Raw genomic sequence first — 12,590 nt, forward strand, 5'->3', positions numbered from 1 at the left:
GCCCCATGCTGTGGTTAACACAACCTGGGTGGGTGAACCCTACCCACAGCCGTATTGTCAGCCTGCCTCCGCAGACTCTAATGCCTTCACAGAATGCGAAGTGTTAAGATGGAAGATGCTGGAAAGTCAAACCTAAGAAAACAGAGCAGACAGCAACTTCAGTTTGTCTTCAACAGTAATGTCCTGTCTGGAAGCCCACGTCACAGTGACGCTTTCTCTCGCCGACCACTGTTCTTCCTCCACCCCATTCCTCAGCTCACTCAAGTAGCTGAGAGCATCTATTAAACAATGAGGATGGAGAGACCTCTCCGTGCTTAGAGCACTGGCTGCTCTTCCAGAGGACCTGGGTTTAAATGCCAGCATCTTCCTGGCAGCTAACAACTGTAACTCCAGCTCCAGGGGATCTGATGCTCTCCTATGGACTTTGTGGGCACAAGGCATGCATATGGTGCATAGACAAACATGCAGACAAAACACCTAGACAGATAAAATAAAAGTAAATATTAAAGCCAGCTGCTGGTGGTACACACCTTAAATCCCAGCACTTAGGAGGTAGAGGCAGGCGGATCTCTGAGTTCAAGGCCAGTCTGGTCTACAAAATGAGTTCTAGGACAGTTAGGGCTACTCAGAGAAACCCTATCTTAAACAAAGAAACAAAACAAAGCCTTAAAAAAAAAAGACTGGGTTTATACATTAAATACTGCCAATTTGAACTTCCAGCTCCTGAAAATACCCACAATGCCACAGGACTTTCTTTCAAGATATCCTGAGTAGCTCTCTGTCCTAATAAACACCGGACCGTTCTTCCTTCTCCAGACGTAACACCATCCCCTCTGGCCTGTGCGTGCTGTCTGTATTCCAGATTGTAATCCTGTCCTTTGCTTACTAACAGAATTTCCCTTACTGGAGATTTGACCCCGTAGTTTTATTTGACTTTGACACTGCTTTAGGGAGCGGTTGACAGGGAGAATCAACATGGTCTCCTGTCAATACCCAGGAGGAATTAAACTGCTGCCCATAGCTGTCTGTATGACCTTTTAAGTCATTCTCAGATTCTCCTGTGTGTGTGTGTGTGTGTGTGTGTTTGTATGTGCGCGCGCGCACATGTACGCATGGGTGCACAAGTATACAAGTATGTAGATGTTCCTCCATCAACCCAATAACCTGGGTATCCTAACTCAGGAGTTTCTCTCTCTCTCTCTGTCTGTCTCTCTCTGTCTGTCTCTCTCTCTCCTCTCTCTCTCTGTCTCACCTCTCTCTCTCTGTCTCTCTCTCTCTCTGTGAACTGTCATGTGTGCACATGTAAAGATCCATACCCAGAGCTTTCTTCTATCACTCTACTTATTTAGTGAGACAGCATCCCTGAGCCTGGAGCTCACTGATTGAGCTAGACCGACTAGTCAACAAGAATCTAGGATCTGTCTGTCTCCATTACCCTTGCCCAGAAGCACTGGGTTATAGATGCAGGCTGCTTCTCCTGACTTTTCCATGGGTTCTGGGGTTCTTAGGTCCTCATACTTCCACTGTAAACACTCTTCTGATTAAGCTATCTCCCCAGCCCACCCCCAAATTCTTGGCCATGACACTATTCAATCATAATAAATATCTAATGTGCTTTATTTATTTACTTTCTTTTTGGATCTTTGAGACAAGGTCTCACTATATAACCTTGGCTGTCCTGAAATTCACTGTGTTAACGAGACTGGCCTTGAGCTGAATACAAACCTCTTGCTTTTGCCTTCGAGTGCCCAGAATTACAGGTATGTGCCACTATGCCCAACCCATTTTAAGGCATCAGTTTAGGAGGTCACTTGTATATAGCAATAGACAGCAAACATAGTCACTACCATAGAATTATGCATCCTCTAAACAGGTGATTAATTTGGTCTGTAGTAGGTGTTTATGTGTATTGTTAACTGTCAGAGGCACAACAGTAAGAGGCTGATGGCTCAGGAGGCGCCTCCCCCTTGTTCTCCTTTCTGAGTTGGCACTATGCAGGCACGATGGTGCTGGAGGCACGGAAGCTGCTGTGGGCTTTGCTGGCTGGCAGGGGACAGGTTGCCCGAGTTCCTGCGTAAGGCAAGCTTACACCTAGAATGTTTGTCCCCAGAAAGCAGTGTGTGACTTGCAGGTGGTGCCAGATCTGGAGGCTCACTGCGTTTCCATGGAGATCATCATCTTGTTAGGATGGGCTGAGGTGAAGTAACTGCCCGGTCTCTCCTGCTCGCACGTCTGCACTCTCACGCCATGTAGCTCACGAGTGAAGTTCTGTTTGCAAACTGTCTCACTTAGGAAGTCTTCTCGCTACCAGGGCTTTGCCTGATGCACAATTTGTGGGGTGCCTCGAGGATCCTGGGGGACTTGGGTGATAGCGACAACAAAAGTAACTGGTTGAGAGAAGGGGTTCCCTTCAGAATACTCAGAGACATGGGGTGAGGTGCTCCCTTGGGTCTGGGAACACTGAGTACTGTCTGTAGAACACTTGGGGTTTCTAGAGAACCCCCAGCTAAGATGTCTACCTTGCTAAGTCTTGGCTTCTAGCAAAGCCTTCCTGGCCTGGCTTCCCTGACTTATGCCTGCTAGTAGACATAAGAACCACCACCTTCAACGACTTTTAGACAGGAAACAGGTTATCCAGTTCCTTTTAGATTTTGGTTCATGAAAAAGACTTTCCTGTCCTAAGAAATCCTCAAGTTTTCTTCAGTTGGATCACAACAGCTGTGTTGCCTGTGTCCCTTTGTCTGACCGCTGGAGGCTCCAGGGTAGTTTCTGTGCTTAACTGGCATCAGCTTCCCTCAGGCTGGGTACTGGGTATCACCGACCTTCCTGTCAAGAGGGCTCTAGTGCATCTGCCTCTTTTCCTTTGCTTGGAGCTGCTATTTGAATCACCCAGCCTCCTTTAGATAGGGCTGGTGTTTGAAATGTAGGCTCTTCCACACCATCGTTCTGCCCAGAGGAGCCGCAGAAACTGAGTTCGTACATCATGAAAAACGTCTACACAGGAAGTCATGGCCTCATCTCCACCTCCCAAGTCTGGAGCCAAGGGAAAGCACTAGTGTGTAGGGTCCAGGGTTGCCTGAACAAGACACTGGGAAGGAAGGCCAGTTTGAGCAAGGTTTCAGCTCCTCCCATACCCCAAATCATGGGAAGCCATTGCCCTTCCCTTTGAATAGTAACAAGTTCTGAAACGCAGAGATCAAAGTTCTTGTTACATGTGTGATATGGGAACATGCATGTGTGTGAGAGAGCCTGTGGATCAAGCCCAGGACTGGGAGACCCACAGATGCCAGCCCTCAGTTGTGAGGCCTCCGGGTACTCCTTCCAGAAGCTGACCTGCATGTGTAAGCCTGAGACTGGGGTTGGCCAGAATCTGGTCTGCCTCTCGGTGGCAGAGCTCCAACGTGGTGCCGTGAGGCCCTGCCGTCAGTGCTGGAGCTGCCAGGGCTCTGCACTTTCTTGTCCACGGTCTGGATTTGGCTGGGAGAATAAGATGCAGGCTCTGGAAAACAAAGATAAGAATGAAGATGTAGATTTGTTTTTTTTTTTCAGTTGGAGTGTCGGGAGCTGCCCCGCTGTACCTGTAGATGCTAGCCCCCTTTGCTGCCGTGAGAACTGTCAGATTGCCCTGGGGTCTGATTTGTTCTCCAATAGGAAGAGATTTGGCCACCGGCTGGGAAACTATGCTTTGAACTCTGGTCTTAGGCTAGCGATTTTGCTCGCTTGGTTGTTTTGTAGATTTATTTAAAGATTTTATTTATATTTATTTGTGTGTCTTTATTTTTATGGATTTGTGCTGGGGGACAGGAGGAGTCATTGGATCCCTGGGGCTGGAGTCACGGGGGTTGGAAGCTATGGATTGTGTGTGCTGGGGGAACTTGTGGTCTCTGAAGAACAGCAAGCACTCTTAACCGCTGAGCCATCTCTCCAGCCTCAAGGGTAGAGCTTTTTTTTGGTTTTTCGAGACAGGATTTCTATGTGGTTTTTTGGAGCCTGTCCTGGAACTAGCTCTTGTAGACCCAGGCTGGTCTCGAACTCACAGAGATCCGCCTGCCTCTGCCTCCTGAGTGCTAGGATTAAAGGCGTGTGCCACCACCACCCGGCTAAGGGTAGAGCTTTTATCCTAGGTTTTCCACAATAAAAACAGGTACAGTAGTGACAGAAGCCTCTTCCAGTATGTCTCTTAAAAGATTATTATTATTATTATTATTTATTGTATATGAGTGTTTTCCCTTCAAGTATATCTATGTGATATGTGCATGCAGTGCCCAAGGACACTAGAAGACAGACAGCCCTGGACTGTGAGCTGCCATGTGGGTGCTGGGACTAGAACCTGATCCCTTGGAAGAGCAGCTAGTGCTCTTACCCTCTGAGCTACTTCTCCAGCTCCAGCACGTCTCTGCTGGAGAAACTACAAGGGACCCCTTCTAGCAGGTACTTGTCAGTTTATTCTGTACGCCAGGGGCTCCGCTAAGCACTTCACATGCGCTGCTTTCGTCATTGCCAGCCCATGAGGTAGGCGCTTCGTATTGCTAAATATCATCAGTGACCCCATCTTAACCCCACAACAGACCCGTTCCACATCAGATGTGCTGCACAACTTCCACGGAACTTGGAAAGAACTTACCTTCCTCAGTGAGCTGTAGCTGGGTGGTACTTTTGGAGCTGTTCTTAAGTGTGTCCTCAGAATTGGTGATTATGGCTCTTCCTTTCATGGATTTATGGTTCTTCTCAACTTCACGGAGCTGCAGAAGGAAATGAATTATTTATGCCAGCAAGGGGCACGGCTGTCCTACGCTTAGAGCCCTGGATTGTGAGCCGTGAGCTAGGACTGTGTCTGTAGATCTTGCTGGTTACCTTCACCTGCCTCTTGTTGGTTCCACGGCTAGCTGGAGAGTGCAGTGTGCAGTTTGGGGGTCACACAGCATTTGACGGAATATCTAGCCTTTATCTCAGTGTTCTCCTGTATCTGGCCAGGAGCCGGTGAAGCTAACAGAAGGAAGTCTGGGTGGGGATTGGGCGGAGAGATCCATGTTAGTTCCAGAAGCATGACAGGAAGTGAGGACGGCAGGACTCAGAGGTTATTAGAATTTGCCAGAGAAAGAGAGAGAAAGAGAGTCTATCTTGCTAGAGAGAACGGTCAGGGCATCTCATCTCTGGGCTGCTGAGAGAAGCTGCCCGTGTTTTAAGGAGACTGAGGAGACATCTTGGGCTGTGGATCAGCAATGTGTTGTCTGGCCATTCCTTTTAGTATTTACACTATTAAGATGACTAGGGTTTTGTTTTGTTTGTCTTTTGCTTTTGGTTTGATGTGTGTGTGTGTATATGTGTGTGTGCATGTGGGCATGTGTATGTGTGTGTGCAAATGTGTGAGTGCTAGAGACTGACTACAGAGGCTTGTGACTGCTAAGCACTTTCTCTACACTAAGCTGCACTGTCAGCCTCTCAGATGTTCCTACTGCACATGCTCGCTATTGAACCCTACAGGACTGCTCCCTGTAGGGCAGGATTTTGGATTTACCACATCAGAAACGTTCATTGAGAGAACACACCTGAGATCACAGAGCAAATCCACAAGAAACAACAACACCGCTAAGGATGTTGCTCCCGAGAGACTCACCGCTTGGATTTTCTTTCGCAGCTGGGCATTCGCTCTGGAGAGACTTTTTGAAACCGAGTTCAGGTAGTAGATGGCCAGACTAAAAGAGAAAAAAGCATACCTCCTATTTTCCTGTGATATTAGAATGGCAAGAGCTCAGTGCTTTTCCTAGGTCCCGGGATTACCCGAGCTTTTCCTCTAGCAGGACAGAGCTGGCTCTGTCATCCTAGGTTGTCTGCTCAGCATGGGGAGGGTTCTGGACACCCTCTCCATTTTATTGAGTGTAGGCATGACCTGCATATGTCTAGTTCTCAGAGTGTTCAGTAAAGGTTGGTAGAAGGAATCACCCTGATTCCAAAGAGGTAGGGCGTAGCAGGGTTTCTTGTCTGCAGAGGAAGCTGCGAGTGCTTTTTCCTGGGTAGCTGCCCAGTAGCAGGTCTGTGTCATAGTTATCCTCATCTCACTGGTGTTGAGGGAAACTTGATGAAGTCGTGCTGGGTAGCTAGACAGGCGCTAACCAGCCTGGAGGCCTCTGAGGATGAACACCTCCTTCAAGATCAGCTTCGGTCCATTAACTGAAAGCTATACCCCCCTGGTCAAAAGAATGGAATCCGAGTTCTACTTCTGGCCCCGAGTACGGACAAGACATTCAAATCTGCTCCAAAGATTAAAGCATCACAATTTATTGTCAGTTTCCCTAGAAGTTAATCTAACTGGGTCTACCAGTGGTTTGGATGGGAGACCAACGTAGAATGAGGAAATCTGATTTATCTAGAGGCATACTGAGGAAACGGGAGGAATGATTATGCCCACAATGAGACGATGTACTTATACAGCCCTCACTGTTGTTACAGATCTTAACTGATAAACCTTAGGACTTTTTGAGATCTAATTCATAAGTATAATTTTTCTTTCTCTTCTTTGGCTACCAAATCAAATTCTAAACGTGCTTGCTCTGATATGCTGGGTGTGGAGTAAGGGGAGCATTTATCCATTGCTGATGGGAATGCTAACTCATACAGCCACCATGGAAACAGTGTGGTTGTGCCACAGGGGACTCAATCTACTTCGGGTTCCAGCTATACCACTCCTGGGCATACACCCAAAGGATGCTCCATCCTACCACAGAGACACCTGCTCAGCCATGTTCATTGCTGTTCTAGTCACAATAGTCAGAAATTAGAAACAACCTAGATGTCTGTTAGCAGGTTAATGGATAAAGAAAATGTGGGACACATTTACACAGCCATTAAAAAAACGAAATCGTGAAATCTGTAGGTAAATCATCCTGAGTGAGGTGACCCATCACCACAAAGACAAATGTGGTGTGTATTCACTTATATGTGGATATCAGCTGTTAGGTCATCAATAAGCAAGCTACACTTTGTATAGCCACAGAGGAGATGTACAGAGTGAGGAAGTGGGTGGTAGCAAGACATTTGTTTGCACTGTCACTCTGAGACTGCCAATAAAGTTTAACCTTGAATTTAGCTGGCCAGAATAAACCATAGAGTTTTTGGAGGACTCAAATAGGATAGAGAGGCACAGGAAGGAATAGGGAGAGGCTTAGAAAGAGTCTCAGGCCTTTTAGATCTGGGAATGTGGAGAGGCAGGGTCAGCTGATCATTTTTTTCATCACTCTGTGGCTCTATCAGGTTTTACCCCAATGTCTGACTCCTGAGTTTTTATTGATAAAAGAATAACTTAGATAAATGCTTCATTGGGCAAAGAAGGGATGGATCTCCCTAGGAAGGGGGAATAGAATACATAGTTATAGTTGGATAAGGTAGGGACTGGGATGGGAGGATCAGACAGGGACGGGGAGGGAAGAGGGGGGACAAGAGGGAAATATAGGGAGGGACATCTAAAACTAAAGACGTTTGAGGGGCCAGACGGAAACAATACAGTAGATGCTTCCTAAAATATATACGTATATGAAGCTGATCTAAATAAAATCATCTCAAGTGCTGGGATTAAAGGTGTGCGCCGCCACCACCACCTGGCTCTGTATCTGTTTCTTGTGCTTTTTCTTTGGATCTTTTTTTTCTGTTTAGTTCTATTATTACTTGTTTATTTTTGTTTTTATTTATTTTATTATTATTCCTCATATGCTTGTTTGTTTTCTAATGAGAGTCAGAATGGGAGGGGAGGTGGGGGAAGAACTGGGAGGAGTTGGGGGAAGAGAACTCAGTCTATCTGCTGGTTGGTATTTATTAACTTAAACTGAGTCACTGGGAAGAGGAAACCTCACCTGAGAAACTGCCTCTGCCGGAGTGGCCCTTGCGCATGCTGTGGGATGTTTTCTCGACTGAAGACTTATGTGGTGCCACCCTTGGGCAGGAGGTCCTGAGTTTCAAGCAGTAAGCAGTATCCATCTCTGCTTCCCATGTGTGCTCCTGCTTGAGTCCCTGTCCTGACTTCCTTCCGTGATGGACACAGGGTCACGTGAACCAAACAAACCTTTTCCTTTTTCAGGTGGTTTTGGTCATGGTGCTCATCACAGCAGCAAACAGTAAACTAATACAGCCCAGGGTCAGGCTGAGCTGCCTTCTATGGCAGTTGCTGTGTCCTTACTGTATGAAGTACTCGAGAGAAACGATTTAAAGGAGGAACGATTCTGGTGGTGGTGGTTTCAGAGTTATCAGCCCTCCTTGACAAAGAGGGTGTAAGATGGCTTTGTTATGGTGGGTGGGAAACATTCAGGGGTGCAGACAAGATACAGGCCCCCAGGACACGTGCCCAGTGTGAGCCTGACTTGGTGTAGAATCACCTAGGACATGGTAAGGCACACCTCTGGGTGTGAGCTAGGGTGGCTTCAGAAAGGTTCAGCCGAGGATGCAAGAGCCATCTGAATGTAGGCAGTGCCATCCCATAGCTGGGGTGCCTGGGTTTAGTAGGGAGGGAACAGAGAAAGCCAAGCACCAAAATTTCCTCTCCCAGTTTCCTAGCCAGTCAAGACAAGAACCGTTCTCCTGAGCCTCTGGAAGGAGAAGCAAAGTGAACCTTCTCTCCCTCAGGTTGTTTTGCTGAGTATTGTGAATAGAATTTCCTCTGTTCATCCTGCAGGGAAGCAACTCAAGACTGGGGGTGTTTGAAAGTGAGATGAAACTGTCAGTTCTTCTGACGAGCTGCTAAAACCCAGAAAAACAACTCCACAAAGCTTTAGGATGGTGGACAGTGGTGCATGTCTTTAGTCCAGCACTCAGGAGCCAGAGGCAGGTGAATTCATTGCATTCAAGGTCATCTGGTCTACCTAGAAAGTTCCAGGTCAATCAATGCTACACAGTGAGATACCCAAAACAGCATAGGAAGTCCCTGAACTGACCTGATGAACCAGGCCTCCCCTCCCTACGCTTGTAAGCAATAAGAACTGCCAGGAGACCCGCAGACAGTCTGGCTGCTTCAGAGAGGCAGAGCTGAGCAGAATCGCCTAGCAGAGCCCCTCTGACCTGTTGAGCTGCCTGCAGGCTGTGCAGTGAGCACCAGCTGTCGAGCTTCCCTGAGTTGCCATCCACTCTGGGGTGGGTTTTGGTGATGCAGCTGTCTTTGAACCATTTCTGCTTCTGTTAGTAGCCTTGCAGCCGTACTCCCATACATGATCCTAATCAACTCGCTGGTCCACATTGTCGGACTTTGGTGCTGTTCTTAGAGGGTAAATGTTTGCTCACATTTCCCCAGGAACAGTGCCATGGAACATGTGATATGGTGGCCACAGTGACCCAGCAGTCGTAACTAATACACGCAATGACCAACTTCTTTCAGACAGCCCCCCACTAAAGTTTCTGGAACTTTCCAAAGATGGCGCCAGCAGCTGGGGACCAAGGCTTCAATAGTGGTCCTGAGGAGACACTTCATATCCAAGTGTAACATACTCCCTGCTTTCTGAGAAGTTCAGACCCTAGAGCTCTTCGCTAGTTCCAGCCAACCAGCCTGGTTTCAAGTGCCCTGAACTCGTTACTCCTAGACAAGTAGCTCTGAGGTGCATTGTTTCCCGGAAAGACTCATAGCAAACTCATCCATACCAGAGGTAACCATGTCCTCCACCACCCCCACTCCCTGATAAATGACTTACATTTGACCCTGTCTTAGGGTCTACTTCTGGGGAATCCAAACTAAGAGAGTGAAATGGGGAACCCTGTCCAGAAAGCCTCAGCTGCTAGGAGGCGTTCCCACGAGGCAGAGCCTGGGCCCTGGGTAACTTACAACATCAGCAGGATGGCTGGGATGATCAGGCCCGGATTGGCAAGGAAGGCAAAGATCTTGCCCAGGAACTTAGGAAAATCATTCTCGATGGTCTCGTGGAGGACGTCGTACATTCTGTTTTTCCCACTAGAAAGAGGAGATGACACGTTGTGGCATTTGCAAAGATCCTGTGGCACACACAGTCATGTCCATGACCTCACAGCTCCAAAGCTGCCGCTCACTGCTTTTCTGAGAGAACCAGAGCTCTGCTCCAAACGGACTAAGAAAGAAGATCCCACGAGGAGCTGCCGTTCTGCTTAGGACAGACAGCTGGGGCTGGCTGTATAGCACTCACTAGCTTCCTGCCCTCAGGAACACACAAACTCTCAAACTACACCGCTCATCTGTGTTTGACACCTCTTCAGCCAGAAAAAAGTGGATTTTCTCACACATTCTTCTTTCCTTTTAGGGGTCAGGCTCTTGTCATGCTCCCGGTCTATTCCTGAGCTCCTAGGCTGGAGGATGCTTCTACCTCAGTCCCAGGCAGCTGGACCCTTACACACACATCTCTGTGACAGGAGAAATGGTCCATGATTTAATTATAAGACAAACATGGAGTCCTCAGGGCTCCTTGACCTGGAGGCAGCCCTCCTAAGATTAGTGTGGAAACCTCACAGTGCCTCTAGAGCACACCTGCAGTTAACCTTCCAACCAGGAAGCTGGATTGTCCCAAGGTGGGCTTCTGCACCATTTACAATAATAGGTTCTTTTCCTTTTAATTCTGTAGAATATTGTAAACACTGACACCAAAATTGCTTGCCAGAGACAAATGGATAGTGGTGGCTCTTGAATGGTAATTTTGGTGCTATGAAGTAGATTTAGGAATTTGAAGATTCTGGTTCAAATTCTTTTTTCTTTTTTTTTGGGGGGGGAGGGACATTGAGACAGGGTTTCTCTGTAGCTTTGGAGCCTGTCCTGGAACTAGCTCTTGTAGACCAGGCTGGTCTCAAACTCACAGAGATTCACCTGCCTCTGCTTCCTGAGTGCTGGGATTAAAGGTGTGTGCCACCGCCGCCCGGCTAAATTCTTTATTCTATCTATCGTCTATCCTATCTGTGTAAGTATGTATGTATGTATCTAGATATCTTTGTATTTATCTACCTTTTTGTTTTTGTTTTTGGAGTCAGGATTTCTCTGTAGCTTTGGAGCCTGCCCCTGGAACTTGCTCTGTGGGCTGGCCTTAGACTCACAGAGATCCACCTGACTCTGCCTCCTAAGTGCTGGGATTAAAGGCATGCATCACCACTGCCCGGCTCTGTTTGTCCATCCATCCATATATCTATCTATCATCTTATTGTTTTAGAGATTTCTTTTTGTTTATTATATATACACACACCAGAAAAGGGCACCAGATCTCATTACAGATGGTTGTGAGCCACCATGTAGTTGCTGGGAATTGAACTCAGGACCTCTGGAAGAGCAGCCAGTGCTCTTAACCTCTGAGCCATCTCTCCAACCCTTCATCTACCTACTTTTCCTGTGTATGTGTGTGCCCGTGCATATGGAGGTCTGGGGTTGATGTCAGGAGTCTTTCTCAATTGTTTTTCTACCTTATTGGAGACATGGTCTTCCAAACCCAGAGCTAGCCAATATGACTAGTCTATCTAGCCAGCTTTCTCAGAGAATCTTCTGGATTTGCCGTCAGAGGCTGGGATTCCAGGGGGGAAGCCACACATACCCGGCCTTTACGTGGGTTCTGGGAACCTGGCTTATGCAGCAAGGACTTTAATAGCCGAGGTGTCTCCCCTTTCTCTTTATGACTGCGTTCATGTCCTGGTTCTTTCCACTAGAGTTGTACCATCAAATGTAACTACTAAGATAATTATAAAAATTAATTAAAGCGCAGTTTTGAAATTCTGTTTTTTAAACATATATTTCGGGTGTCTGTCCACAGCCCCGTGGTGAGGAAGACTGCATTAGAAGAGTGGAGACAGGGTGCTCTCGGGACCACGGGGCTTTCTACTGCATGGGTTGAGCCTTCATCTCTGGAGAAGCTCCTGAAAATTTCTGTGCTCCGAGTCCCCCTCCTTTCTATAGGCAACAAGGCACAGTGCTTACACAGTCAGAGGGCTCCGTGAAGTCAGCAGCTGTGTGTCATACAGTGCTGTAGCCAGCAGCTTAGTTTTCTCTGTGCAAAGATCAGACTGACATATAATGCCGCAGGGACAGATCAGCTTGTCACCCTCAAGCTAAAATAGTTTTCTTTCTTTCTTTTTTTTCTTTTTATGTTTTTTAAGTGGTTGGAAAAAATCAGGTATGATATCTTGTGACATATAAAAACTGAAGTATGATTTTTTTTTTTTTACATTTCAACGTCTATAAACTTCTGCTGGAACACAACCGTGCTCATTTATTGGTAGAGTGTATATGGCTAAGCTAGAATGGCATTATATCACATATGATATATTGGTATATATTATCCTATAACAGCAGAGCCAAGCAGTTGCATCAGAGTCTATGTGTGGATTTTTCATTGATTGGCACTGTTGTGTTGCGTGCCAGTAGTCCCAGCATCTAGGGAGCTGAGGCAGGAGGATTGTACAAACCTAGCCTGAGCTATGCAAAGAGGCTCTGTCTCAAAAAAAATCAATCTGAAACATTTCAGTTATGACATTTCAGGTGCCATGCATATCACCATGTCATGACATTTATTTTTTTATTATCCGTACATACTTATTATGTAAAAATAGTACAAAAAAAAAGAGAGAGAGAACTTCAAATGGTATGCTCTTAAGTCAAAGTTGAGTGTTCA

General features: G+C 46.8%; 1 protein-coding gene across 1 annotated transcript in view; it reads right to left on the minus strand.

Annotated features, from left to right (window-relative positions):
* Nucleotides 1-3,293: 3,293 nt before the first annotated feature.
* Nucleotides 3,294-12,590, minus strand: part of Tmc2 (transmembrane channel like 2) — a 53,095-nt gene continuing 43,798 nt past the window's right edge. Inside the window, exons 16-19 of the mRNA XM_057781771.1 lie at nucleotides 9,800-9,925; nucleotides 5,618-5,696; nucleotides 4,625-4,742; nucleotides 3,294-3,499 (exon numbers count right to left, since the gene is read on the minus strand). Coding sequence (XP_057637754.1) covers nucleotides 3,294-3,499; nucleotides 4,625-4,742; nucleotides 5,618-5,696; nucleotides 9,800-9,925 — 529 coding nt within the window. The remainder of the gene's footprint in view (nucleotides 3,500-4,624; nucleotides 4,743-5,617; nucleotides 5,697-9,799; nucleotides 9,926-12,590) is intronic.

Source organism: Chionomys nivalis, chromosome 9, assembly GCF_950005125.1.
Source record: "Chionomys nivalis chromosome 9, mChiNiv1.1, whole genome shotgun sequence".
Lineage (NCBI taxonomy): Eukaryota > Metazoa > Chordata > Mammalia > Rodentia > Cricetidae > Chionomys > Chionomys nivalis.